Here is a 27,992-nt window from a genome sequence, read left to right on the forward strand (position 1 = left end):
CTTCTATGGCATTTACATGTCCGTAAAAAGGACTCTTAGAAACTGTAAACCATTGTTAGTTGCTTCAGTGAAAAGTGTAAGCCTCTTGCCTGAAAACTTCCAATTTCTAACCAGAGATTTTACTTTCTTTTTTTTTAAGTTGTATTTTATTTTATTTATTCTTTTTAATAATAATATTTTTTTATTATATTATGTTAGTCACCATACAGTACATCCCTGGTTTTTGATGTAAAGAGATTTTACTTTCTAAGTCAGGTAAAATAAAAGAAAAAAACAACGAAGTCAAATTGTTTAGAAAATACCTCCTAAGTCCTTTAACTCGACTTCTACCTATATCTCTTAATTTTAAACTACCTGGTAGATGAGACTACACCTTATTCACTTTCCTGTCACACCTAACAAGCACCTCCGACTAGCAGTTCAGCCGGTGACTGTGGAATAATGACATTTCTCCTACAATTCCAGGGTTGTTTGCGTTTACTTCTTTAATCAAAGGCAAGCAGCATAGCCAAAGTAAGCTCAGACCTTATTTCAAAAATTAATGTCTTATTACTTCTGTAGATTATTTTATACCAAAGCCAACATTAACTAAAGCAGATGAAGTCGCCCAAGTTGACTGTCTTTGGAGTTTTATCCTTTCTTTTGTGCTGCCCATTGTTTAATCATTCCATTGAGCTCAAGGAGAGTGAAAAAAATCATCTTTGAACAGTTTAACCTAAACTGGATGGACAGTCCCTAAGTAATCCAGAACCATTTATGATCTTTGGGGAGCTACAGTTTCCCTTCAGCCCTGCAGGCCAGGCAGGAGAAGCCCAGCGTGTCAGCTCACGTGCCACTACCTCAGCTCTGTGCTCCAGTCACCCACAACTCTGCCCAGTCAGGGAACAGCATAAAGGAAAAGGAAGCCCATTCATGCCTCTGAAAGGCTGGGGCAAAAGTGGATAGTCAGCAGTTGCCAAAGATTGCTGCCTCCACCCCTCCTCGGAAGAACCAGCAGCCAAGGAGTTTCCACATCACGTACTGTGTCTTGGGCACCTTTTCCCACTGGGGAGTGAGAAGCTTTCAGGTCAGCTCAGCATGGCTGGGTGAGTGTGTTCTCTCAGCATACAGGTAGTTTGAGTGGGAATTTTGAGTGGGCTTCACAGACTAGAGTCAGGAAAGTGACAGGCTCAGGAAGAGGGTGTTAATGTGGCCCTTCTCTGTGTCCCTGACAGTCTTCCACTCAAATGTTTTTATGTTGCCTTTGCTTGTCTGCCTTGTCTCCCCGGGGATGTGTAGAGGGGCTCAGGGATGGCCATTTGGTGGCTGGTGGTTATCTGAGGGTTGAGTTTGGTTGCATTCTCTCTTGGTACTTAGATCTGTGTTAGCAATCAATCAAAGCAGCAGTTTTCTACTGATCGTTTCAGCCACATTTTACAACCTTATTTCACTTGGGGACGTGATGGTGCCATGGAGCTGATGGGGGCTGCTTTAGCCCATCACATGCTCTTGGTGCCACTCTTATGGATGCCCTATAGATGGCTCTGCCTGGGAAGGACACACATCTGCTCAGGGATTACAGTCTTGGGTGGAAACAGTTCCTAAACACACAGCTCTCACTTAGGTTACTAGTTGGCCATGGCGCTCTAACACAGCCTGGAATTAAATCAGGCCCTGCCTGCGTAAGGAGCCCAGAGTATTCCCATCGGAGCACTCATTGCCCACGCTTGCACCTTTTCCGACTTACTCTCCCACCTGACCCAGAACCATGTGCCCTCATGTTGACGGTCATTTGAATGTTCGTCTGTTTTTGGAGAACACGTGTGTGTGCGTGTGCCGGCAGTGCCCATTTCACATTACTAGTTACTGCCTTCAGAGGGGCTGCCTTTCCCTCTCTGTCTGTGGAGGGTGAGTTCAGGAAGGGGGTGGTAGGGCTTATCACTAACGAAAAGACTTTACTACCTAAGTTATCAAAATGGTGAGGGATTAAAGCCTCTCAGCCTGCTGAAGCAAGATACCCCTTCATTTTTACACTCCTCTCATAAAGAAGAAGAGGAATTCACCTGGTCAGGAGTGCCCCCTCCCCAGCAGGGCTGTGAGAATGAATTGCAAATTGCTGTGCCTGTGTTCTGGGAAAAGGGACAGTCTGCCTTTCCTCTGTGAGTTTAACTCTGTTTAATCTGCTGCAGGGAAAATAAACGAAGCCTCTGTGTTGGGCTGTGCTATCGCCGTGATCACATGCCTCCCAGGCTGTGGTCCAGATTCTGGGCAGGCTTTTCACGAGGTGAATGGAGACTGCCCCCCTTGGACTGCCCTGCTCAACCTGAGCTCTCAAAGAGCCTCCAGCAAAGCTCAGCCCCACTCTCTGGCCAGCTGAGACCAGGACCATCTCCTGTAACCTTTAAGGAAGTTACCTCCTTTCCTCTTTGTTTGTTCTTCCCATTTCTTGAGGGCGTGTTTCTAAGTCTAACTCACAGACTCCTGAGCTCAGAAGGCCCAGGTGCTACCGTCCATGTCAGAAACCGAATAGCAGTCAGGAAACACAGCCATTCCTTTCCTATCTAAGAGAGTCGCTTGCTGGGGCGTCTGGGTGGCTCAGTCTGTTGAGTGTCGGCCTTCGGCTCAGGTCATGATCTCAGGGTCCTGGGATTGAGCCCGGCATTGGGCTCCCTGCTCAGCGGGGTCTGCTTCTCCCTCTCCCGCTGCCTGCCCCTGCTTGTGGGCCACCCCCACCTCTGTGTGTCAAATAAATAAAATCTTTTAAAAAAAAGTTGCTTGCTTTGCTTACCTCTTGTCCTCTCCCATCCCCACCTCTCCTCTCTCTACCATGTTATATTTAAGGCACACCTGTCATTGTCACTGTTCATCTCTGAGCCTGTAGTAGGGATTAGGGTCCTTATCCCAGGACTGAGGTGCCATAGCAAGAACAACCCCCTGTAGGCCCTCAGACTCTGGGAGGTCCTTGCTCAGAAGCTTATCAACTTGAGCGCAGGGACACAGAAGTGTGAAAACTCAACCTGTTTTAGGAAGCTCAAAGGGCTGGATCACGCAGTTGTATTTTTGTGGGTGGGGGGAATCAGGATCCTGCAGGGTTTTGAACTGCAGGTGGTATGATCAGCATCCTGTTTTTAGTTTTTTTTTTTCCTCAATTTTAATTGTGATAAAATACACATAAGATTTACCATCATAACCATTTTCAAGTGTACAGTTCAGTGGCAGTAAGCACATTCACACTGTCGTGCAGACCTCACCACCATCCATTCAGACTTTCTGTCTTCTGAAACTGAAACTCTGTCCCCATTAAACAGCAACTCTCCATCCTCCTGCCCCCAGCCCTTGCAGCCTCAGGTTCACCTTTGTGTCTCTGGATTTGACAGGCCCCTGCCTGACAAAGGATCACCTTGGCAGTGGCAGAGAGAATGAGCCTGGAGGTGGAGGCCAGTGAGGAGAGTGCCAGAATCTGACTTGGAGGTGATGGCCTGAGCTAAGCGTGTGGTGGCAGGAATGGGTTTTTTGAGAGATGTGCATAGAATTGACAGAATCACTGATGGGGAGTGGGGGAGGCAGGAGAGAGGTAAGCACCAAGGATACTGCTCATGGTACTAACTTGGGTGTTGGGGCTGTGATGGTGTTCTCATCAAGATGGGATGCTAGGAAGAGGACCCAGGGTTTTAGGGTGGGAGAGAAGGGAGTTTAATTTGTGACAGGTTGAGTGTATGCCTGTTGGCTATCCTAGGGGTGTATCCAGTACACAATTATAAATTGGACCTGGAGTGGGAGGTGAGCTCCCTGTGAGATCTCAGTGTTTTGGGGTGAGGATGACGCCCTGGGAACTGTTGAATTCTGCCTAGAGCCAGAGAGTGGGCACAGAAGGAGGCCAGTGATGGCAGCCTGGGAGTACCGCCATTTAAGGAGAGTGTGGGCTGGAGGAGAGCCTGTGAGGAATACTTGCATGAGGAAACTAGCAAGTTGTACTTACAAATGCTTTTTAACTGTTGTCTCAATCTGTGTTTTTGCTACCCATGAGGCTTGCAACATTGAAAGACCTTAAGCCCAACACCTTTGTCTGATAGTAAGATAAAATTCATCTAAGATACACAGACTTCCAGTTCTTACAATTCTGATATTTAAAAAAGCTAGAGGTAGACATTTTCAAAAGAGTATAGGCAGGAGACAAGGGATTCAGTTGCGGCACTGAGTTATAATTTACTTACTTGGAAACAGGTGCCATCCTCTCTTGCTTTCTAAGGGGGCTGAGAGAGAGTGACCAGGGCAGGCTGAGAGCAGGAGTCTTCTCGGAAGCTAAGCTGTGTGTGGACTATAGGCCTCTCCCAAGCAGTGTCCTAGGAGAAAGAAATTTTTCTTTCCCTTTTCTGTAGAAGTCATTTTAAAATGGATGCTTCTTGAAGTGACTATAAGATTCTATGAATTTTCGTCCCTATATCAAGGAAAAATTATTTAAAAGCATCATTTGGGAAACAATTTACTGCACTGCATTTGGCTTTTAATGGCGAGGCTAATCAAGTTTTACCAAGCAGCATTTTCTTTGGACCCAGGGTAATTCTCTTTGGGAATGAATATTCAAGTACAGTTTCTCAAAGTACACCAAGGAAACCAGAGCCCAAAGTGTAAAAGCTGGGCGAAGCAAGCATTTCCATTAGGGCCTACTCACCGTGGATCGGCCCTTCTAATCTCAGGCTGTATTGTGATGTCGAGGCTGCGGTAGAGTTCTGATGCTGTGTGATTTCTAGGTGAGATTTGATGGGGGGGCGGACAGACATTTGAGGCTTAACATGGAGAAGTTAAGGAAATACCAAGTTTGGGAAGAGGCTGTCAGTGATTTTAATACCGACACAGCAGAATAGCAAGAACCTGCAGTGACTCTTGTGGAGAGAGTGGCTCTGGAGGCTGGCCAAGGTAGGTAGAAGCCTATGAGGTCTAAACAGCGGGTTGAGGAGAAATCCCGTGGGGAGTTCAGGGGTTTGGAGATTAGCCCTGAATGTATAGGATGGTCATCGGCACCTCCAAATTTCAACCTCATATGTTGGTACTGATTTTTCTGTAAATAAAGCCATGGAATTCTGTGCTCAAGTTTTTTCTTTCCCTCCTTTGTGGATTAGTTATATTTCAAGTTTCTTGTCATTGGATGCTAAATTTAAAGAGGCCTTTCCAAAGACAAATCTGCCCCATCTGACCATTCTAGGCAAGCAGAGTCTGCCAGAACAGCACCCCAGCTACAGAACTGCCTTATGACCATCTCCTCTTCTGTCTCTCCCGTAAGGTAAATCCACCATATTATGTGCCATTGGTTGAGCTGGTCCCACACCCGGAGACCGCCCCCTCGACAGTGGACAGAACCTACGCCCTGATGCAGAAGATTGGACAGTCCCCAGTGAGAGTCATGAAGGAGATCGATGGCTTTGCCCTGAATCGCCTCCAGTATGCCATCATCAGTGAGGCCTGGCGGCTCGTGGAGGTGCGTGGGCTGCTTCCAGCCTCTGGCAGCTGGAGGGGAAGGTGGCAGCAGCGTCCTGGGGCTGCGTGGAGAGGGGCGTGGTGGGTGGGAAAGTCAGCGCTTGGTCCTGCTTGCTCTGTTCTGGGGACTGAGGGCAAGCTCTTTCTCTCAGGTTCAGTCAACAGGCAAGGAAAATAAAACATAAGGTAGCAATTCATTGTATGTTTCAGAGATTCCTCTGTTACAGTAAGTCATCTGATATTCACACTTGATGATAGACTTCTCTGTTTCCTGCCCTTTCATACCATTACCACATAATTATCTCTGTGTGACACACTGCATTTTCTCACAGTCTCAGGTTTTCCCCCCAGTTTTATAATTTTTCAAGAGGAGGAAAAATTAAATTTTGAGTACACTTGTATCCTCTAAAGAGACCCGGTTAACCTTGTCTTTTCATTAAAAGATTTTATATGTGACTTTAAAGATCACCTCTCTGCGTACGTTTCTACGAAGGACCTTGCTGGGCAGGGTAGACAATCCGAGCAGCCCCAGGATTTCAGTGAGCAGTCCAGGGATCTCGGGCTCAGACCATCTGGTTTCTGTCCACTTGCTTGCTGATGCTTCCCCAGCTTCTGCATGGGTAAGCAACATGGGTAAACAACACTGTCTGCCTACTCTCCTGTTGCAGAAACATGGAGCATGAGTGAGGGCCTGTCCAGGTACACAAGGCAGAGGGGAATGGAGCTCAGGCTGAGTTTTCTGCTCCTGGAATAGGCCCACTCCTTGACTTAACTCCTGTGGGAGCCTGCTGATCCCAGCGTGAGAGAAGAACTAGGATGGACCGTGGGCATTGTGTTTCAGCTTCCCAGTTAATGATGCATGTGTTGTCCCCAGGACGTCCGTCCCATCGCTGTTAGACTCGTCATCTGACCCAACTGCTGTGTGCATTTGCCATATAGTAGCTACAACTCTGTGTCCTCACTGTTTAAACCCACTTAATGCTCCTGTACCGTCAAGGTAGAGTGCTGGGATTTTCACTGTTAAGTTTGTAGTTCTAATTTTCTCAAATTGTGGAATGTTTTTGAGTATCAGTCAATAGTAGGATATTTTAAAGACACACTGAGCTGAAAGCACCCCTGTGGAATTGTATTTAAAATATTTCCACTTGTCTAGAATAAGGGAACACTTCAACAGACCACAAGAAAAGCTCAATATGACATAAAACACTGTGAGAGGTTTTAAGGCAGTTTTTACTTTTGTTGGTAGGGTATCTTAGTGCCCCAAAGAGATAAAAGCCCTGAGGTAAATCTTGCTTTCTCTAATCAGAATGATGTGAGCCAATTCAAGGGAAAAACTTGGAGGTTCTGGTATAATAGAATTAGGTGAGAGTCCTACACAAAGAATTCTCTGTGTTGACCACCAAGTGGGCCCAGCTGCAGTTTGGAGGCTCCAGGTTCGGAAGAGTGGTGGAGGATTCCAGTGTCCTTTACTGCTTGGACGTGGAGGGAGGGATGGAAGGGTTATTGAATTTGGCCGCTACAGGTGTTCTCAATGCCTCGTTCTGACCGCCCTCCTTTTGATTGTCCTGTCTCCAGGGGCTGATGGTGGACTGAGTATATTCATGTTACTGGCTGGCAGGAATGTTCTCAGGTATGACATACCTGAGAATCCTACATGTGTCTCTACATTGGCTGCTGTGGGACTCATGTGCCTGGAGTCCTGTAAGGCACCGAGTGCTAAAATCCAGCAGGATACAGTTTGTGACAAATTGAGATGAGGCTACAGAAATGAGAAGATAAAGTGTGACTAGAACCTCAAGAATTTTCTGTGGTGAATATATAGAAGATAACTCACTTTTAAAAATAAAGATGATCTACAGACAGAATTCAGGCAGGTTTAGAAACTGCAGGCTGCTCTCTCCAGGGTGGTATGAGGCAGGAATAGAGTGGCGGGCATCCCTGAGCTCCGCTGAGACTTAAGTGACAGGTGAAGTGTTTCATTTGTGGGGCAGGGCCTCGTAGAGGGAACACATGAGGGGGTGGGGTTACCAGATTGCACCCCAGGTGCTTTTATCATCATCGCTGCTCAGAGATACCTGCTCCGTTGGCCAGCCAGACATGTGGGAGGGCCACTAGCACGCTAGCCGTGCACCTGCTCCCCAATTAGTTGCTTCTGAGGGGAGAGAAGCTGCAGGTGGGGGCTCTGAATGTCCACACAGCGGGCCCTGCTTTCCTTAGGTTCTGGGGCTAGCAGAGCCAGAGAGAAATCTTCCTGGGCTCACATAAGTAGCCATAGGCTCCTCCCTCTGAGTTCTCAATACTGCAGCCCAGCAGACACACACAAGTCATGTTTTTCTTACCTCCTCCCACCTCCCACCACCCTCCCCTTGGGAATAGTGGATCAATATTTCTGCCCATTAGGTGGGTTGGTTTAAGAAGTCTTGACTTTATCACATGAATTTCTTGAAGGAAAACCTGTGCCGCCTGTGGTCTGTTTCCGCTTAAGACATGGAAGGTCAGGCAAGGTGAGAAAACCTCTCTTGAGCCCCACCTTGCTCTGTGCAAATCTGCACACATGTGCTGAGCCCCGGTCAGGGCTGGGGTTAAATGACACCCTTTTGACTCACAATTTCAGAGCCAGTTGAACTTGAATTTAGATTTTAGGGTGTTCCAAGTTTACCTCAAAACATTTAAGGACAACTTTAATATATAAAGGAGCTGAATTGGGGATGTTTTAGAGTAAAAATTGAAGATTTTTATAATTTCTTAACTTCAAAAGATCCAAAGATCTTACGGAGTTTATCTTTCCAAGACATTCTCCTTCTGGGGAGCCAAAGCTCAGCCTTGATGTGGAGAACACAATGAACTGAGATGAGCGGGGCTGCCCACTCAGGGACTCACTAGGGGCGCTTCAGTCTCCTTTCTTGATTCACTGAGCAAGTGGAAATTTGGCAGAACCTTTTCTCTTTGACCCAAACTAGGGCTGGTGTGCTTTCAGGTATGAAAGCTACAAGGTGACTTGGTTGCAGAGCACTGAGATACCTTGCGCAGAATATGGGCCTGCATGCCGCTGTCCAGGCTTCTTGGGTGCTGCGTCAGGGGGTGGATTGAGGAATACTGTCCCATGTCGTCTGTGTGTAAACAGCTCTGCACAAAACAAATCCAAGTGTGAATTTCTAGGGGTCCTACCCATGAGTCGGGGTATGAGCTGCAGTGGGACAGGCAGGGGGCCTGGCCAGAATGGTGGCTTGTATTTCCGCTCAGGCATGGTGGTGTCTTAATGCAGTTGTCAGAGGAGCAGAAGGATGCTGTTTTCTGCTTGCTAATTTGTTGATCTGGTAGGTTACATCGATAGATTTTCCCATGTTGACACAGCCTCGCATACCTGGAATAAATACCACTGGGTGTGTAATTCTTTTTAGACATTGTTGGAGTCAGTTTGCTTATGTTTTGTTGAGAATTTTTTCTAAGTTCAGAAGAAATATTGTTTTGTAGTTTTGCGGGCATTTTTCTTACTGCCTTTATTTGATTTTTATATCAAGGTAGCACTGCATTAGCCAACAAGGTAGTAATGCATAAAATGAATTGGGAAGTTTTTCCTCTTTATTTTCTGGAAGAGATTATAAAATTTTTGTTAATTCTTCTTTAAATGTTTGGTAGAATTCTCCAGTGAAACCACCTGGGCCTGGGAGGGCTCTTTTCCAAGAGATTTTTAATTACAGGTTCAGCTTCTTTAATGGTTATAAGAACCATTCAGGTTGTCTGTTTCATCTTGGTTGAGTTTTGGTGGCTTGTGGTTTTTAAGAAATTGTTCCATTTTTTTCTGAGTTGTTGAATTCATGAACTTAAAAGTTGTTGGCAGCACTCTCATATCCTCTTAGTGTCTGCAGGGTCTGTAGTAATAGCCCCAGTTTCGTTCCTGATGTGGAGGATTTGCGTCTGCTCTCTTTTTATTCTTGTCAGTCTTGCTACAGCTTATTAATTTTATTGATTGTTTTGAAGAAGCAACTTTTTGTTTTGTTGATTTTCTTTATGGTGTTCCTGTTTTGAGTTTCATTCACCAACTCTGGAGGGCGTATTTTGATACTTGCAGCCAAGCATGGATGAGAATTCTAAGAAGGGTGGAGCAGGGAAAGGTAAGGGAGGCTCCTGTGCAGACCTGCCCATTTGAGAAGAGGGAGGTGAGCTGCAGACATCATTTCCTTGTCAGAAAGAGAAAGTGCTGGAAATAAGACACACCTTGTCTTCGTGGCAGCCTTGACCATGACACACTGTCTTGCCATTAGCTGTGATTTTGTCTGTCCCCACACAGCCGTGTAAGCTTGGCAAGGACAAGGGCTGTCTGGGAGCAAGATGGGCAGTCAGGTATCTGATGGAACAAGGTTGCTGGGTGCTGTTTTATTGTTTCACTGATGCTCACCCCATGTGTTCCCTTCCAGTTTGGCTTCAGAATTGGGATGCAGCAGCCCTTCGTAGGCTTGGAAAGGCCAGATGGACAAGTTTGGCTACAGTCTAGTAGCCCAAGATTAGGTCACTAGGGGACAAGATCCTGTTGGCCAGGAATGTGATTTTAAATCTATATTCTTAAGCTAATGATCACAGTAAAGGAAGTTGTGTTTGGACAATAAACCCTCACCCAGATAACAGCTGAGCTTGTACTGCCCATAAATTCTTGCCCCATCCAGGTAGGGTAGGTGGAGATGAGCTGGAGTGAATCATGAAGCCATCAGCAGATTCTCAGCCTGTTGGAATGTGTTGGTAATGAGCTTTGGAAATTGCTTATCTCAGGTTTTATTCACCCTTCTGAGCAATATAATTGTGAGGCTAGATTTATTTTCTTCCTGCCCTGAGCTGCAGAAATTCAGTTCTTGGTTTCTTTGTCAGGCAGGTGTAGTTTATGGGATCTGGATCTAATTCCTTTTATGAAGAATTTTTTCAGTTAATAAAGTGTATCTCAGAGATCATGTAGTAAAATCAACCGAGGAAACTTTTTGTGATAAACTCATTCGGGGGTTTCTGTTGAGTATAATTATGAGACTGTAACAGAGGAATTAGGAGTCTTAGCACAGGGAACCCCTGAGGATCATCTACTCATCAGTAACTTCAGTTTGTGTAGTAGTGAAAAGTTTACAAAGCACTTTCCTTTATATTTTTCATGATTTACAGATATTTTCAGATCATCCCATCTTAAAACCATGAGAGGTACATTGTTATTTTTGCCCTTCCAGATTCAGACACTGGCTCAAGGGGTTGAGTGGTTTGGTCCCCATTCTGCAGGCTGGGAGGGATCCACACCTGTGCCACTTCTAGGCTTCAGTGTCTGCACCTGTAAGTGGAGGCGTCTGTGGCTCTGCTTCTCCTTGGGAGGTGATGAGGATTGGATGGGGCCGTGTATGTAAAGGGCTTAGAACATGCCTGGCATATGGGACTGGTTTAGTAAGTGTTATGGATTGTGGTGCTGGTAATGATGGCCGTGTTTTCTGAGTCCCTGAATCCCGTGTAACTTTTTGTATGTGACAGCTGCCATCAGTGTGTTAGCTCGGAGCCGAAATGCTCCATCCTGGCCACAAATGTGAGGCTCCCGGAAGGCAGCAGGGGCCTCACCTGGGAGCTCTTTAAAAATGCAGCACCTGAGGGCCCACCCCCGGACCTGCAGAACCAGACTCTGCATCTTAATAAGCTCTGGAGGTCATTCCTATGCTCCCTGAAGCTCGAGAAGCACCCCCACCCCCCAGACCCTGATCTCAAAGCCTTGATGTGTTGTATTTCATCTGTTTTAAGGTAAACTGTTTTGTTTTGTTTTAACATTTTAACATCTTAGTGTTATGGACAACCTTTTATTCTTTAATAGAACATTAAATACTAATTTAACTCTCAGTTGATCCAGCCTTAATTTCAGTGAGATAGAGTATATTCTACTGTCCTTTTTGTCTTTTCTCCTTCCATGTTCTTCTGTCTCTGTATGTCCCTTGTTTCTGACTTTTCTATCTGACTCAGGCTTATGATAGATAAACATGCAACTCTAACCAGCTGCTGCTTAGTGGAGAGACTGTTACCTGGCCACTTCATAAGCTATGATTTCCAGTCCTAGTTTTGTAATATTAAATGCCTCTGGTTATCCCAAAAGTAGGACTTAATTCACTTCAGTTAAAACACAAACACATTAGGACAGAAGAATGCTAGGTTGTAAGTCCGGGAGGTGTCAGTCGTTACACCAAATCAAAGCTGGCCTTCCCTGGGGCCCACGGAACTGGTTTGGGTACGGATTCCCAGATGGCGTCTTCCTTGTTGTGCTGGCCACGCACTTCACGTCAGCCACCCTCATCTAGCCTTTTGATTTCCGGAGTAGGGATGCAAATCACGGCCAGGTTTTCCTCTTCTTACCCATGGGCCTGTGTGAACAGAAGTGGGTTCCTCCAGGGGTGACAACCAGAAGCGAGTGGCTCCTCAGGCTTGCAGATCAGCTGTGCCCGTGCAACGTGCACTTGGTCTTGTGCTGTTAGCCAGATGAGCGAGCGGCCTGCTCTGTCAGGAATTGCCACACTTAAATTCGAATGTACGGCAAGCTCTTCTACAGAATGGGAGGTGACACAAAGGGGAACTGATGGGGTGAACCCATATTTTAGGGGCAAAGATGACCTGAAATCATAACTATAACTATGTCTTACGTTTCTCTCACATGTGCTGTGATCACATGGAGGTGATTTCTTCTCTTCTTTTATAAGCTAGTATTAATGTAGGTCCGGTTCTCCAAGTTCACATTAATCCTCAGGAAGTTTACTTCCCACATATTCAGCATTCTGAGTAGGAAGCCATTCAGGCAGTAAGCTGCCTCTGTGGTCCGTAGTTCTCTGAAAGCCTGGGGAGACCCAGCATTTCACTGACCACTCTTTTCCATAGACTGTCCCCCTGAGTTGGTGCCCTGTGACCAAGGAAGTACGTTCCCTGCCAATCACTCAGCCTTGTGTCTGGAAGAGAAACAGTACAAGACAGGGCAGTGAGGCTGAAAAAAAGAAAACAGAGCAGAATCAGGCTAAGTCACTTGTTTCACTGGCTTTGGGATCCGGGAAGGCAACAGTAGTCTTGTGGCTTGAGAGGCTCAACAAGAGAAAGCCTGTTCAAAGCAGTCGCTTACATGCAGTTGGAAGGTAGGGTTATATTAGAAGCTTTTCTTTGCGGGGAACGTGTTGGAAATACTGTGGAGTGCTCCAGGCTATGGCTAACCTGGAATATGTCCAGTAGGAAAAAGCTGAGGCTTGATTGAGCAAAATATTACAGTTCAGACATTGGCGACATCTGTCTGTGTGCTTGGCAAGAAGAGTCACGTAGGAGGGTGGGTCGTGTAAGGGGAGGTTAAAGGTGCCAAAAAAGACCCAGGCTTCTGCCCTCCACACCATACCCTCAACTGTAGGATTTTCTATATTTTATGTGTTTTAAAATTTAAACTTAAAAATTTAGTTTTTTTTTTTTTTTTTTTTTTAATTAAAGAGATAATGTATAAAGTGTCTGACTGAACCTCCTTGTGGTTGAAAAGAACCAGCCTGCTGCAGCCCTACTCCCTGAACTCTGGGATCTGGGAATTTCTTTACCCTGCTCTGAGCCTCACGTCCTTCCAGAAGTGATGCGATCTCTCTCTGCCTGCTTCTTTTTTAAAAATATTTTATTTATTTATTTGACAGATAGAGAGCAAGTACAAGCAGGGGGAGTGGCAGAGGGAGAGAGAGAAGCAGACTCCCTGCTGAGCAGGGAGCCTGACGTGGGGCTGGATCCCAGGACCCTGGGATCATGACCTGAGCCAAAGGCAGATGCTTAACCCACTGAGCCACCAGGTGCCTCAGTTCTCTCTGCCTGTTTCATTCCTGGCCTGGGCCTCCAGCCTTGGGTAGGTCTCCTGGCATCACACAGGAAGGCACGTTTCCTCTCACTTCCTGTCCTGCGTCCTCCCATGCCCTTGCCTGCCTCATGCTGTCTTTCCTTCTTTTGTGTTCATCTGCTCAGCTTCAGGTGCAGCATACATGGAGTCCTCCGGCCTCCATCTTCCACATGCCCTATTCTGCTCTGCATTTCTTTTTTCTCTCACCAATGCAAAATTACACAGCAAAACTCTTTCTTAAGACATTTTTCTGCCATTTCTGCATTATTTATTCTACCTCCTGAAAATATAGCCCAGACCTCGGTATTGATGAGGGGGAGCTGTCTCCCACTCCTCCAGCACCTGAAGCACGCTCATCTTTCCACCTTATTCAGACACCCTGGGTCCATTGTCCTGGGCCCACCTGGCCTCTGTCTTTCTTGTCTTCCAAAGCCTGGGGTCAGCTGTCTGACCAGCAAGTTCATCACCTGAGGACATTAAAGAGTTCTCTTGGCTTTAATTCTTCTAGCTCTTTTACCCTGTGCAGTTTCCCCAAAGGCTGTCATAGATCTGTCACAACTGTCCTTTTCCTCGTCACCATTCCTATTGCTCAGTGCGAGGACTGAGCTGGCACCTGTTTTGGGAGTGCAGGGCCTTTGGGGCAGATGTGTCACCTCCTTCACCAGGACCATCTTCCAAGTTAGTTGAGACCTCCTTTCACATTGGTTTTAAGTTCAGAGAGCTTCCTGTCCATGGCCACTTGTTCAGAGATACAAAGAGAAGCCTGTGCTTTCATCTGTAGGGCAGCCCTGAAAGGCCACTGAGGATCTTGGCATTTTAAGAAACCCCAGAACTGTATCAGAACCCACAGCCATGGCTCAGCAAGTGTATAGCGTCCAGCACTGACCACGGGAGAGGAAGAAGTTAAGTAGAGGCCATTCAAAGGCGACGTGTAGTCAGCCATCTGGTTGGAAGGACTCAATCCAGATACCACTCGAGGTGTGTTACGGAGCCTGTGACAGACCGCTGGGATGTGGGGCTAGAGGCAGGTGGCTTTGGGCAGAAACAGTGTCTGGCGTGTTCATACAGCTCCTCCTGCTTCACGCTGGAGCCAAGGTCCACGTGCCCCTGGTGCATGGAACTCGGTCTGGCTCCATGTTCCCAAGCTTCTGTCTGACTTGACGAGCAACTTAGACGCGGCTCCAGTGGACACTGAAGAAGTTTCTCTCCAGAGCAGTCCCGGGAGATGTAAGCCACTGAGGAAACTGGATTCTCTCTCCTCTGAAAGCCATATTTGCTGGCTGGGAATCATCAGTTAATTAGAGTTTTGTCTAGTGCTGATGATCTGTAAGAAGTAGACAATTTTTATGACAGGATTTACCATTTTATGGGAGGTTACTTTCTGAGTAGCCACATTGGCAAGTAACAAAACCCTATTGGAAGGAGAGCTCCTGCTGATTTATTATTTTGGAGACACCTCCAGACCTATTAACAGACAAACATAATGAAAGCATCAACCACATACTCAATTTTTTAAAAACCTGCTTGGCATGCCTGGATTTCTTTAATGGTGTTTAAAGTAAAAACTTCAATGCTAATATTCTAACAACCCTTAAAACGAAATGAAAATGCTCTTACGCTAACTCCTGACTCCCTGTCATCACTGACAGGTCATCAGTCAGTATAAATGATGGATTTCAGCTCCTCCAGGGTGAGCTGGAACGTTAACAGGCAGCAGGCAATGGGCCCCTGAAATAGAGGAGAGGAGGAGGGAAGGGGTCCCCAAGAGGAAGGCAGAGAAGCAAGGCTGTGGGTGAAACTGTGCAGCCTTGTCGCCTGGCCTCCTTTGCCTTCCGTGAGGCAGGCAGAAGCAGGGCAGCAGGCCGGCCTGTGACCTGGGGACACGGGGCAGGAAGCCCTGCTGGAATTACAAAGGAGGGGCAGGCAGAGATGGGTCCGTGCTGTTCTGGTTTTAGAGAGAGTGCTTATACTCCTTGGAGCAAACTTCTTTGTGAAAACTTTGGCCCCAGAGGACCCCCCCCGCCCCCACCCCAATCCCCACCCCATTAAGGCCCCGCTGCCCTTGCTGACCGCAGTACACTTACATTTGCATGGAAGGGTAGATTCCTTCTGCTGTGTTTGTTTTCAGGTCAAGACTTTTCCTTTCCTTTCAGACTCTATAATACCATTGTTTTTCTCCCTGAAAGCATTGTTATCACATGGCACAGTAAGAAAAAACACACCAGCAAATTATTACCACTTGGGGCCTAAAAGAGCTCTGGAGCGTCCCTTATAGTGGGACAGTCTTTCCACTCTTTCCCTTCCTGTTTTTGATTTGTTTCCATTTAAACAGTTTAATTTGAAGAATATTCAAAGGGGAAAAAGACCACCTATGTTTTCCCCACCCTAAAGTAGTCAGCTGCTTTTATTTTACTGTGTTCCTGTCTTGTCTCTGTTAAGAATACTTTCCTTGAGGGGCACTTGGGTGTCTCAGTCAGCTGAGCATCCGACGCTTGATTTCAGTTCGGGTCATGATCTCAGGGTCCTGGAATCAAGCTCCACGTTCAGCTCAGAGTCTGCTTCGGACTCTCTCTCACTCCCCCCTCCCCCCTCCTCCTGTGTGCGCACTCTCGCCCTCAAATACATAAATAAATCTTCTACAAAAAAGGAATACTTTCCTCAAGTTTCCATTTTTAATGGCTTAACGATATTTCTTTTAGTTGGTCTTTTTAAAAAATCTAATCTTTCCCCTATTATAAGTTGTTTTAAGGTAGTTCCAAGTTTTCTGCCACTATAATGCCTCTGTGAGCATCCCTTCCGGTAGAGTCTCTTCTTCTGGGGACTTCTCATAGAATAACTGCTGGCAGTGGGATCTCCGTATCAGAGAGGGGCAATATCTTTGCCACCTGCCAGATGTGGTGAAGACGCCTTCAGAGGATCTGACCCACGTCTGTTGCCGTTAGTAGTGCTCATGGGCTTGCCTCCCACCACCTCCCCAGTAGAGTCCACCTTGTGTCCTTCTGATCTCCTTCCCCCTGGGTGCCCTCTCCGTAGGCTCTGGACAATGGGTGTTTTATGAATCAGTGTCCTCTTGCATCAGCCAATGTGGTGTTCAAGCAGCTCTTCCATGAGTTAGCAAAATTTGCTTGAGTCATTCTGCAGGAATGTTTATGCCTTGCTTCCAAGAAAACTTGTAGGTTTTGGCAAGAAGCCGAGCAGCTCACAAACCTGACCGCAAGCCTCTGAGTAATAGTGGGGCTGCACTTAGCAGTCTTTTCTTTCTTTCTTATTAAAATCTTGCATTTGCTCCACCTTCTCCCTGGAAGGTAGCAGGGGTGGGGTGGTTGGAGCAGGTCTTTTTTCCTCTTGCTCTGGAGCCAGTTTCATGTTTCATGGAGGAGAAGTAATGCTTGTCAAAGAGTATAGAAAACACAACTATATAATATACAAATGGAGGAAACTAACTCATGGTTCTAATTTGTTTCTCATGAGAAACACTGTGAGCCATCACGATAGTTCTTAATTTATACTTCAAAGCCTGTAACTCTATTACTTTCTCTACCATTCACCAGGACTCCAGAGTTGGATGTTTCTAAAAAAGGGTCCCGAACCCCTTGCTCATACTTGAGCTATTTCTCCCTCAGTGATCATTCTCTTGTAGCTTATATAACCCTGAAGCATCTTTGTGTGTGGGGGGGAGCTCACTGAAGTTTAACTTTGTTCCGTCCTTGCTCTAATTAGAGACTGAGGTGGGCTCTCTTTCTGTAAGCTCTCCTTCTTGGTCTCTAACCAGAGTGATACCAGAGCAAGACCAGGGGCCTCTTCATGCCCTTGTTAGTTGCATTTCATTATTTGGCATTTTCCAAAGATGAAACTATTTCTGGCTCCCATTTCTCAGTTGAGACAGTACATTGAAGCTCAGACAGCTCTGGCTGGGGAGGGGCAGAAGGACTGTACATGACCTAGCACAGATTCCTGGGTAGCGAGCCCGCGTTCCTGGTGGCTGTGGTGGCAGCCAAGTTAAAGCAGTATTTGCACAAGAAAAACCTGAAAATTCAGGTTCTAGTGTGTTGAAAAATAGAGCAAAACAAAATAGAAGAAGATCAAAAGCTGGAGATTAGTGAAAAAGAAGTGGACAAGGAGGATGGCATGAATAAAATGAGGAAAGTAAATGAAAATGAGGGCATGCAAAAAGAATACATGAATTGAATCAGAAAATTGAAAATGAGAATGGGATGATCAGAGAGAAAGAAGAAGAATTCTGTGTAGGTAGCTGGTAATCAGTAGGGGAAATAGTCCCAGGAGATTCATTCATCAATACTTCATCCCTAAACTTGCCAGACCAGCCCCTTCTTCTGTGTCCGAAACACCAGATCAACCTTTCGCCTATTTTTGGCCATTCATTGTATCTTCTCTCCCATAAATAAAGGGCTAGATGGAAGACACCTGAAAGGGAGGACCATGCTCTGAACTTCTGTCCACTGTGAGGGTCATGTTGGCTGGGCCAGAGTGCCCATATATTCAGTCAAACATAGTCCAGATGTTGCTGTAAAGATATTTGATAAATGTGATTAGTTTATCATCTATAATCAGTTGACTTTAAATACAGATTATTCTCAGTCCCCTGGGCAGGCTTCATCCAACTGGTTGAAAGGCCTTAAGAGCAGAATGGAGGTTCCCACCATCAGCTCCTGCTCCAGATTTCAGACTTGTCAGTGCCCTCCGTCATGTAGGCCAATCTCTTGAAGTAAATCTCTTTATGTATATATAACCTACTCTCTGTCTCTCTCTGGTAGGACTCTGCCTGATGCATCCCCAAACCTTTAATTATACTTCAGGTTTCTATCACAGGAGTTTGTGTACTTTGTTAACTGTCTTGCATTTTGTCCTTACTCATGGATGACAGTCTTGCCCCCCAGCCCAGGATGGGCGTGCATTCCCAGCAGGCAAGGTACAGAGTGTGTGCGCCGGCATGAGTGTGTGCTGGTTGCTCGTGGGAAGTCTCAGGTTTTAGCTAAGGGAAGTAGGGGAAGGAAGGTTTCAATAAAGGGGATGCCTCACTGCTCTGGCCTCTCCTTGCTGAGTGATTTTTCAGGACATGATGCAAACCAGGTTTTAAGCGAACAGTGATCTAGAGTTCGTTGCTCTCTATCAATTTTTGGAATCTTTTTAACCACTTGGGGCTTTACTTTGTACGTGTGACTTGAGAATTTTACCACAAAATGGAGGAAGTACTGATAGCTGTACTGCCAAATGTTAATTGAACCACAGACACACTGGAGTGGGTGGGGTTTCAGTCCTCAAACAAGCATGCAGTGTAGGGTCTGTTTCCAAGGAATCGATGATCGGATCAGTGTGCTCAAATCAAGTGCCTGTTTCTGCCTCTTATGCCACTGTGATTGTCAGTTGTGATTATATTGGTAATATTAGCATCAGGGCCACGGATGTCACTGAGGGTGTGGGTGGAGTGGAGCTTAACAGCAGAATGAAGCAGCCTGAGCTGCAGCATATCCTAACCACGAGCCTTTGCTTCAGTGCTGAGTGGAGCAGGGGCAACTCAGAACCCGGATTGGCAAGCATCTTAGCTTCACTACTACTTATGACCATTTCTTTTCCCTGCATGTACTTCTGGGTAAAAAGTCAAGCTTAGAGAATCTACTTCAGAAAATCCAAATGGGGCAGAAAAAAGGAGTTAACAAGAAAAGATATTAAAACTTTCCCCTCTTCTCACTTGTTCAGCTAATGAATAGTAACTGATAAGACATAGATGGACATTTCAGAGAATGGGAATTGGAGGAAAGTGTGGCTTCTCCCCCACGTGGTGACATATGTGGAGACTCCTTCTAAGGCTTTATTTAGTCAGGGTCACTGTTAGCTCACATACTTACCGATCAAAAATTACTGCTCTTGAGTGGTTCACTTTTGGGGTATTTTGAAGTCCTTCGTAAGTCAGCTCTAAACATACTAAACACAATTACAGAAGAAGAGAGCCGAGGCAAATAGCATTGCACATGTAGGATGACTTCCATATTTGCATCCTTTACAGTTTGAGCACCATAGGGAAACTTCAGGCTGTTTGGGGTGTTGACCTGGAACCTGAGGGAGGGCCAGGGGGAGGGCGGGTCTGCAGAGCCCCTGCCTGGCTGCCTTTCACGGATTCCAGAGCTCACAGGGTTCAGGAATGCTGCAGCAAATGCTTTTAGGCAGCCTGGGGAGAGAACCAGAAGCCACCCTTCTGGCCCTAAGAGCTTGGTGAGGAGGGAGAGGAAGGCAGGAATGCCTTCAACAGTCAGTTTCTTGATAGTTCTGGACACTACCATGGACCTTGTGTATACCATTGCCTCCTCGTTGCTGCCCCCTCGTCGCTTAAAAGCTTTGCTACCAGAAGTGAAGGGAGGTGAAACCTGTCAGCATTTGAGTAAACTGAATACATTAATTTGCTCTCCTTAGCTGTCCAGATGAACTTACGGTAGGATAATTTAGGAGAAATAGGAAATCCAGTGAGACATTGTGATAGCCTAGCAGACTAACCACACTTTGTGAGTGTGACACCATCAAGTGTTGGAGACGTTGGGGAGCGATGGGAGCTCACATACGCTGCTGGAGGCAGTGGGCATGCAACCACTCTGGAAAGCACCTAGCATTATCCAGTAACGTTGAAGCTACGTGTGCCCTAGGACAGTAGTTCTCCTCTTAGATGTGTGCCCTGGGAGCCTGGAACAGAACGTTCCCAAATATTCATGAACGGTAGGATGGATAAGTAAACTGGTTGTATACATCAACAAGGGTGGACAGACTACAGCTACACACAACACAGGTGAATCTTAAAGCCATAAATTTGAGAGAAAGAAGCAAGTCACAAAAGAATGCACGGTGAGAGTCCATTTTGAAGAAGATGAAAATAGGCAAAAAGCGAACTGTGGTTTAGGAATATAAACAAAAATGGCAAATCTTAAAAATAAAAAATGGTTCTTACAAAAGTCTGGATGTTTGCCTCTGGGAAGGAGGGAGGAAGATACAATTGGGAAGACAGGCACGGTGGTGTCGGTGGGCGGGGGGTGGCGTACGCTTTGTAGTTACTCTCTAAACCACTTATGTATGGTTTGTCCACATCTTTGTTTATCTCACACACACACAAAGATAGATGGAAGGTAGTTCTCTCAAAGTTTCTCAGTCACACCTAAATGGTACATGCCCTTCGTGGGTGGCTCTATCTTCTCGGTTCTTTGGCTCCATCCCCTTTCTGGTCCCCCACCCCAACATCACCATGGTGGTCCAAATACCCCCCTGGACCTGAGGCACTGGTGTTTTCTCCCTCAGCAGCTGATGCAGGTGATCGAGGTAGAGGGTATAAATTCCCTTCCGCTCTCAACGTCGTGGGTGACTTTGAAGTCTGGAAAGCAGAGATGTCACAGAGGCCACGGAGGAGGAGGAGGGACAGCAGGGGGAGCTCTGGCCTCCAGTGTCTGAACAGGGAGGGCTTAGCCCAGACCTCCCAGGGCCACCTGGAGGGCAAACCGACTCTCTATGTTGGCCATGGGGCCTGATAAAGCCCTCAGATGAAAGCTTTCTTCTGCCACATAGACATCCTCTCAAATAGGACAACAGACATCCCTTTCAAGGGAAGGTAAAGGATTTGCTCTGTAACCCAGAGCAAATGCCGCAGAGTAGGGTGGGTCATTTGTCTGAGCCTGTTCATGGGAGCTGGGTGGATGCAGTGTGTGTGGATGTGCCCCTGGGGGTAGGGGCAGACATGAGATTTCCACAGCACAGCATTTCATCCTCTGCCCCGGGACTCCAGTAACTGGGGGCTGCCACGGCTGCCAACGGAAGAGGTGTCAGCCAGCGCAGCCACACTTGGTGGCCTTTTTCAGAAGGCAGACTTGGCCTAGTTGTCAGGCAGAAACATCTCTCTCCTCACCATGCCCTGTTTGTGAAAGAAACCACTCAGGAAATACGAACTGGAGACTTAACAATAATTCTAGCAGTGTGACCAGTGCAGACGTACAGGAAAATCTGACGGCTTCCTCATATCTGCCTTCCTGACAGCTGAAATGCCCAAGGTGAAAATCACCTCAGATCGAGAGGAGCTGGCAGTGGAGTACCAGATCACGCAAATTTGTGCAAATGCAACCCTGCTCGGTCGAGGCTGTCTGAAGAACAGGGCGAGTAACATAGAGGGCCGATTTGACATCTAACCTGAACACATAACAGCTTGCCTCTTGCTTTGCCATTCACATTTGCAGAAGATTCCAGGGCCCCACCTTGCCAACAACACACAGTTCTAAACTGCATTTCATCAAAGAATGTCATTTTTACAAACTCATTAAAAGCTGGACAAGGCTGGGCTTGCAGGCAGGCAAAGCCTGGAGAACGACTCTTTAGTTCTTTTGATGGCTCTAGTCTTAGTGTCCAGATCTCAGGCAAATATGTGAAAAGTCCTTCTTGCCCTTATCCACCAATACCCTGCTCTTACTTCTCCCCCTTCCCTTCATCCTCTCCGCCTCTCCAAAGCTGTGAGTGATACACAGCTGAGAAGGTAGAGGAGGGAAGACAGCGGAAGGGGGCACAGTAGGGCGGCAGGTTGATTACAGCCATGGAAAAAGTGAGTTGGTGTTTGACCATTTCTCAAAATATTATCTTTTCAGAATCTGTTTATATGTTACAGTTTTGTCATGCAAAGTCTGACAAAAATACTATTTGAGCGCTTTGGAGAATATTTTGGGATCATACTCTAAAAAAATTAGGTTGAAAGTGAAGGCAAGAAAATTGTCTTTCCGGAGGACTAATCTGTGTGCTGCCCCATTTTCTCCATTCAGGAAGGAATAGTTTCTCCGAGTGACCTTGACCTTGTCATGTCAGATGGCCTGGGCATGCGGTATGCGTTCATTGGACCCCTAGAAACTATGCATCTCAATGCAGAAGGTATGCTTTGCTTCCATAGGGGCGAAGATGGGAATTCTGTGCTGTTTAATGGTCTTAGGGGTTTTGTCAACAGTACAGTTTTGCGTTTTTTTTTTTTTTTAAAAACTGAATAGAAACAATATCATATGTAGGAGACAGTGCCAGCCCTGGTGACTCACAGATAGGGGCTGTGTCCTGAGATGTCAGTCCGCATGGAATCCAGGATCCTCAGAGCTCTGTGCAGCAGACAGCACTCAGGCGGGAGTGGAAGGACAGACAGATGAGGGTGTTGTCATGGACACTGCCACATGGCATCCAGCCTGACGGCAGATAAAGTTGTGTTTTCCTGAGAAAGATGATGCAATTACTAACAGAGGTAAGACAAAGATAAGGGAAGTGACTACCTCTGCTGTACGTATCTTCTGCCTAAATATGAGCGGCTTCTCCGTGTGACTTGCCTATTTTAGGGCACAGGCAGCAGTTCAGGGCAGGCCAGTCATTTACCCCGGAAGCCAACTTCAAAGGGCCTGGGGAGGAAGGTACAGGCCCATGATCTAGTGATTCTAACAGAAAGATAAGTTGAGGAAGGTGAGAAAGCCTCCAAGAATGAAACTGTCAGCCACATTTTAAGCGATTCAAAAACAAGACGCTATCTGAAAAACAAGCCGCTATCTGAAAAACAAGCACTTAAAACCTACACCAAACTGAAACAAAATAAATCTTAAAAGCTATGAATGACATCGGAAACCGGGGATGTACTATATGGTGACTAACATAATAAATAAAAAAATCATTAAAAAAAAATAAAAAAAAAATAAAAGCTATGAATGAAAATCTAGTAAAATGTCACCTCAATGTCATTACTACCCTCAGTGTTGAAATTATAAGTAACTTTTATTACCTTTTTGCTTTTCTGTGTTGTCATAATTTTCTACAATTATTGCCATATTATTTTAAAAATTATTAACATGTAAAACATATGTAGAAAGAGAAAAGGAATCTTGTATTCAGCTCCATGGTCTACATTTAACCAAAATGTTGAGAAATTGGGGCTTATCCAGGAGAAGGTGGCCAGAGAAGAGCATGTGTGCTCATGGGCATCTGTCTGTCCGTGTCTTAGGTGGGGCTGGAACCAGATTGAAAGAGTGGACATGGCAGGCAAAAGACAGGCTTGGGCTTAGTACATGGCAGGAAGTTTCTAGTAACTGAAGCTGACGTTGAGGGAGAGGGTCATGCTACGAGTGGGTGAATAGGGCAGCTGGGTGCTGGTTGCCCACCTGTCAGGATGTTTCAATATTGGGTAGAGACACCTCTATTGAAGTGGGAAGTTGCGATAAGTGACCTCTGGGAGTCTGATTAGATTTTATAATTCCATGATCTTTGGGTAATAGTTCAATTTTTGCCACCATAGTGAAATACAATTTTCAGTGAATAAGTCAAGGCAGTTTTACCAGTCATATTCTTGCAGGGACCCTTATGGTGGTTTGAATGGACTGGTCGTTGTCATGCAAATGTGGTTCAGTAACTGACTTGACTCCTCCTTAAAACTGAGCATGGCTGAGAGGTACTGGAGGAACAGGGGACTCTCTCCTACAATGAGCATGTTACTTTTGTAGTGGGATGACAGTAGAACACGGGAAGATAATGTAAAGAAAGAGGCCCTCATAAAAGTGAAACAAGAGTTTTGAAGTATCATTAAAATAAAGTCTTGGAGACTTTCAAATGCTTTTTCAACCAGCATCTTAAAAGTGGAGAACATATTTAAACATTTGATGTATGTATAGACACTGTTTGGTAACCACCATGTTTTTCTCTTTTTAAATTTTTTTTTCTTCAGAAAAACAAGATAGTTCAGGTATCATGAGACATCAGTAGGGAGACAACTGAGAGCAGCTTTGACTCTCAAACAAATAGAAACAGAAGCCAATGAAACCAGAAACTCAAGAACCAAACAGTGTGGCAGACATGAAGGAGGCCTGTAACAATTTTTCAAACAAAGCAGATATGATAAGAGAACCTAATTGGCTTAATATGATAATCGTGGACGGATGCAGTTTTCAACTTCAGAGCATTCCTAAGACCAGAGTTGGACTGTTATAAGATCTGGCTTGGAACCAATGGAAATGTTCATTATTCTCCACAGTGTCATCCAGAATATATCAAGATTGGGGGCGGGGAGGAAGAGTTGTTGGTTTTTTGTTTTTTTTTTTTTGATGTTGTTTTCCTAAAGCCACCATCTCAGGTAAAGGCTAGTTATTAGTCTTAAAGCTACAGTTTACCTAGAAGTGGTAAAAATATTTTAGAATCTGGTTTCTTTGTTTTTGTTTTTATTGAACATAATTTATTGAGTTCTTGCTATGTCCAAGATACTAATACAATAGTACACAAAACACGGTTCCTGCCCTCTTGGAGATTGCATTTTTTGAGTTCCTACTAAGTGTCATGCAATCTTTCTTACATTATGTTTATTTTTAAATATACATGGTCTCAGTTAATATTCCAGTAACTCTGGGTAGTACCATTTTGAAGTCTACTTCTTGAAATTTCAGCAACAGCTGAAATTTATAAACAATCCATAGATGTCTCCTTATGTAGATACATAAAAGGACATGGTGAAAAATAATTAGAAAATGTTTTTAATCTAATAAAATGGCCCCTGAAAAGCTGGAAGCCAGCATGCCTACTTTGCCTTTTGGCTGTATTTTAAAGGCAACCCCCATGAAGGGCAGGCTCTCAGAATGGGGGAATCTAGTCAGTGGAGCCGGTCAGCCTGGTGCCTCCCTGCCTTCCAAGCTAACTAGCTCTGTGCAAGTGAGTCTCCCCACCTGTAAAATGGGGAAGGCAACATTGCCCACCTCACAAGGGTGGTGTGAGAATTAAGCCAGATGGCAATGCTTGGCCAGTTGGCTGACACACATGAAGTCCCTTAATCAGTGTTATATTCATAGAGTTTGGTCTCATTTTTAAATTCACTACTCTTAGAGTTTTTTCTTTTAACTCCCCCAAAAAGGAGTACAGAATGAATACACAGTAGGACATTTTGCAATAGGATGGTGAAATCTCCAGACTTTAACTGTTTGGTTTGTTTCTTAGCTAAGCTTTTAGACCATTAGTTCAGCAAAGAGAACTGCTCCGTTTTATACCTGGCAGCATTTTGGGCGCCTCCGGGGTTTACTGCTACCTGGGGAGTGACTGTCTCAGAATCAGCACCTCTGGAAATCACCTCCAGCTGAAGCGAGTGTTTACCATCCTGCCTCATAAAATTTCCTCCTTTGTATAGATGCCTTCTCTTGCTCTCTCTTTTTTCTAATCTACATGCCTACGTGGTGGGTTTGGCTCATTTACATGGAGCTGTAATTTTCAGGGGAACAGGTGAGTTGCTAGCGCTGGGTCTTTCAGGAGTTAAGGGGCCCAGGTAGGTTTCTGTCTCCACCTGCCTCTCCTCCCTGACCTCAGGTGAGATCTCACTCACTCAGGTGGGAATTAGATAATGTTGCTCTGTGCTTTGGGACCTTTTTGATCTTCCTTAATAAGTTCTGTGAAACTCTGTCTTTTAAAAGCAGGTGAATTCACGTAGGTGTGGGTCTATACGCTATGAGAAAACCAGACTCCTCTGGTGTGGGTAGCAGTTAGGGCTCTCCGAGAAACTGAATACCCAGAGCGTGTCATAACAGCCACTTTCACGGTCACAGCGGAGCTTTGTGCCTGCTCTGTACACGGAAACCAAGGAGGGCTCTCTGCCTATCCGCCCACCATGCATTGTGCCGAAGGTTCAAGAAAGCACACTGTCTTGCCTTTGGGGACTTGCAACTAAAGAATTCCAACTTAGAAAGCACGAAGATAAGCTAAGTCTAATCTCATGAGAATCAATTCTTTTCTCCATTTTTTCTTACTCCATATAAGCATCTCTTGAGAAATTAGGTTCAAAGTCTTCTAAAACGCTAAGCTCTAGAGAGTTTTGAGAAGTATACTGTTGAACAAGGCAGACAGGGGCAAGGAAGTGTAGAAGAGAAAACATAGGGGAAGGCCAGATTTCATAGTAATATAAAGGAAGGACATACTAGCCGGATAAAAGGTGAAGTGGTTTCTTCTCCTTGACATTTCCAGTGAATTTGGTATTGTGGAGTGATTGCCACTCAATTCTCCTTTCATAGTATAGAGAAGCCAAAATTATTGTTGGAGATGAAAATCCTCCTTTTAATACTTCTCTAGTGGAAGAGGAAATGTTAACAAATAACAGTGACAGTGATAAATGTCCTGGAACATTGTAAACACTAAGGCACAGTGCAGATCTTGGCCATAAGTCACCATGAACTTGTATCTTGGGCAAGTAGGAGAGCCCTCCTGAGGGTGTCAGGCTTCTCTGCAGATGAAGCGGGAGGGTCTGCACCTGCTCTGTGGGTGCCTTAGCTTCACTACGAACAACGAGGCTGTTTATCCCAAGAGCCTGAGTGCATGTGACAGAAAGTGTTTTTATATTAGTGAGAGTGAAATTATAATTCGTTTCCTGAACAAGATGGGAGAAGGTATGAAATGTATTTTAGGATTTTTACCATATTGTATCCTATTTTGAAGAAATAAATGCTCTTTAAAACAACAAATTTTATACAAGGCAGTGGGGAAGAAAGTTCTCGAAAGCCCTCAGGAGATTAAAATTGGCTTCACAGGGCCAGTGAAAGGTCAACACTCATTGAGAAGACTTGAAGTCATCCAGAAGTGACATGTACGTGAATTGATTCCTGTGGCTTCTGGCCGCTCACGTTGCAGTAAGGGGACTCGGTTCCCAAGAGAGTATCCGTGGAGCTTCTGTTTTCTGTGTGTGCGCGGAATCCACAGCTACAATGATTCTTCCCTGTTTTCTTATTTAATATCCTTACAACTTACTCGACTCTTGTGTGTCTGCTCCCCTGAAAGGAATAAACTGTATTTGTGTCTAGATTTTATCACCTTTAGTTTGAATAAATAAACAAATAGATAAAGTGAAGTAAATAATTTCCAAAAGGAAATAAATGTACAGGTTGTTTCCTGGGTTCCAGAAATGCTCAGCCACTCAGGATACCTGGTCAGTGCTGGCAGAGTTAGGGAGCCTTTCCAAACTCTGAATTGTCAAGTCACACTTACGTTAAATGAAAAGGAGCTCCTTATTTTATTTTATTTTTTTGGTAACTCCTTATTTTAAAAAGAGAGTATCCACCACTTCATTGTAGGTGCTAACGTCAGAAAGGTTGGTATGTTTGAAATGTTTACCCTTCAAAATGGTTTCTCTTCTAAGAGGGAATTGGATATAATTTTAGCACACTGAAAGAGAAAGAAAACTATTTGAGCCAAATTAAATTGACACTGAGTGAATTTAGGCTTCACATCAGTGTAGGTCCACCAAAACTAAACCCCAAAGAAGCTGTTTTTTGGTTTTTTGCTTTTTTAAAAAGAATATCCCGTGATGGTCATTTTTATTTTAAGTTAATCATACACAGTTTTTGTGGGGTAGGTGAGAGCCAAGCTCTGGGATCTCTGCAAATTCTACAGTTTTGTCTGTTCCCTTGTTATCTTTTAGCCTGACTGATTGACCGCTGAGTCTTTCTGGCTTTGAAAAATGTTGGAAATGGGCCAAAGGTAGAAGTGCAGGTGGCTTAGCCCCTGTCCCCAGCGGGGCCCAGGACTTGGAGACGCCTCCTCCACATACCTGGGCCAGGCTTCTGATCTCATGTCCAAGTGCACGCCTGCACTGGCCCGGCCTCAGCTGCCTCCCAGGGCAGGGGGCGGGGGACGAGCATGAGAGGAGCTCCGTTGTCTGCTGGGCAGA

At 45.3% G+C, this 27,992-nt stretch overlaps 1 protein-coding gene across 2 annotated transcripts in view; it reads left to right on the forward strand.

Moving 5' to 3' along the window:
- Nucleotides 1-27,992, forward strand: part of CRYL1 (crystallin lambda 1) — a 151,094-nt gene that overhangs the window by 120,918 nt on the left and 2,184 nt on the right. For both annotated transcript variants that reach the window (XM_045797133.2, XM_087865243.1), the window contains 2 exons: nt 5,261-5,455; nt 22,105-22,210. In XM_045797133.2, the coding sequence (XP_045653089.1) occupies nt 5,261-5,455; nt 22,105-22,210 (301 nt within the window). The remainder of the gene's footprint in view (nt 1-5,260; nt 5,456-22,104; nt 22,211-27,992) is intronic.

This window comes from Ursus americanus, chromosome 10 (assembly GCF_024610735.1).
Source record: "Ursus americanus isolate L20-20 chromosome 10, mUrsAme1.1.p, whole genome shotgun sequence".
NCBI classification, from domain to species: Eukaryota; Metazoa; Chordata; class Mammalia; order Carnivora; family Ursidae; genus Ursus; species Ursus americanus.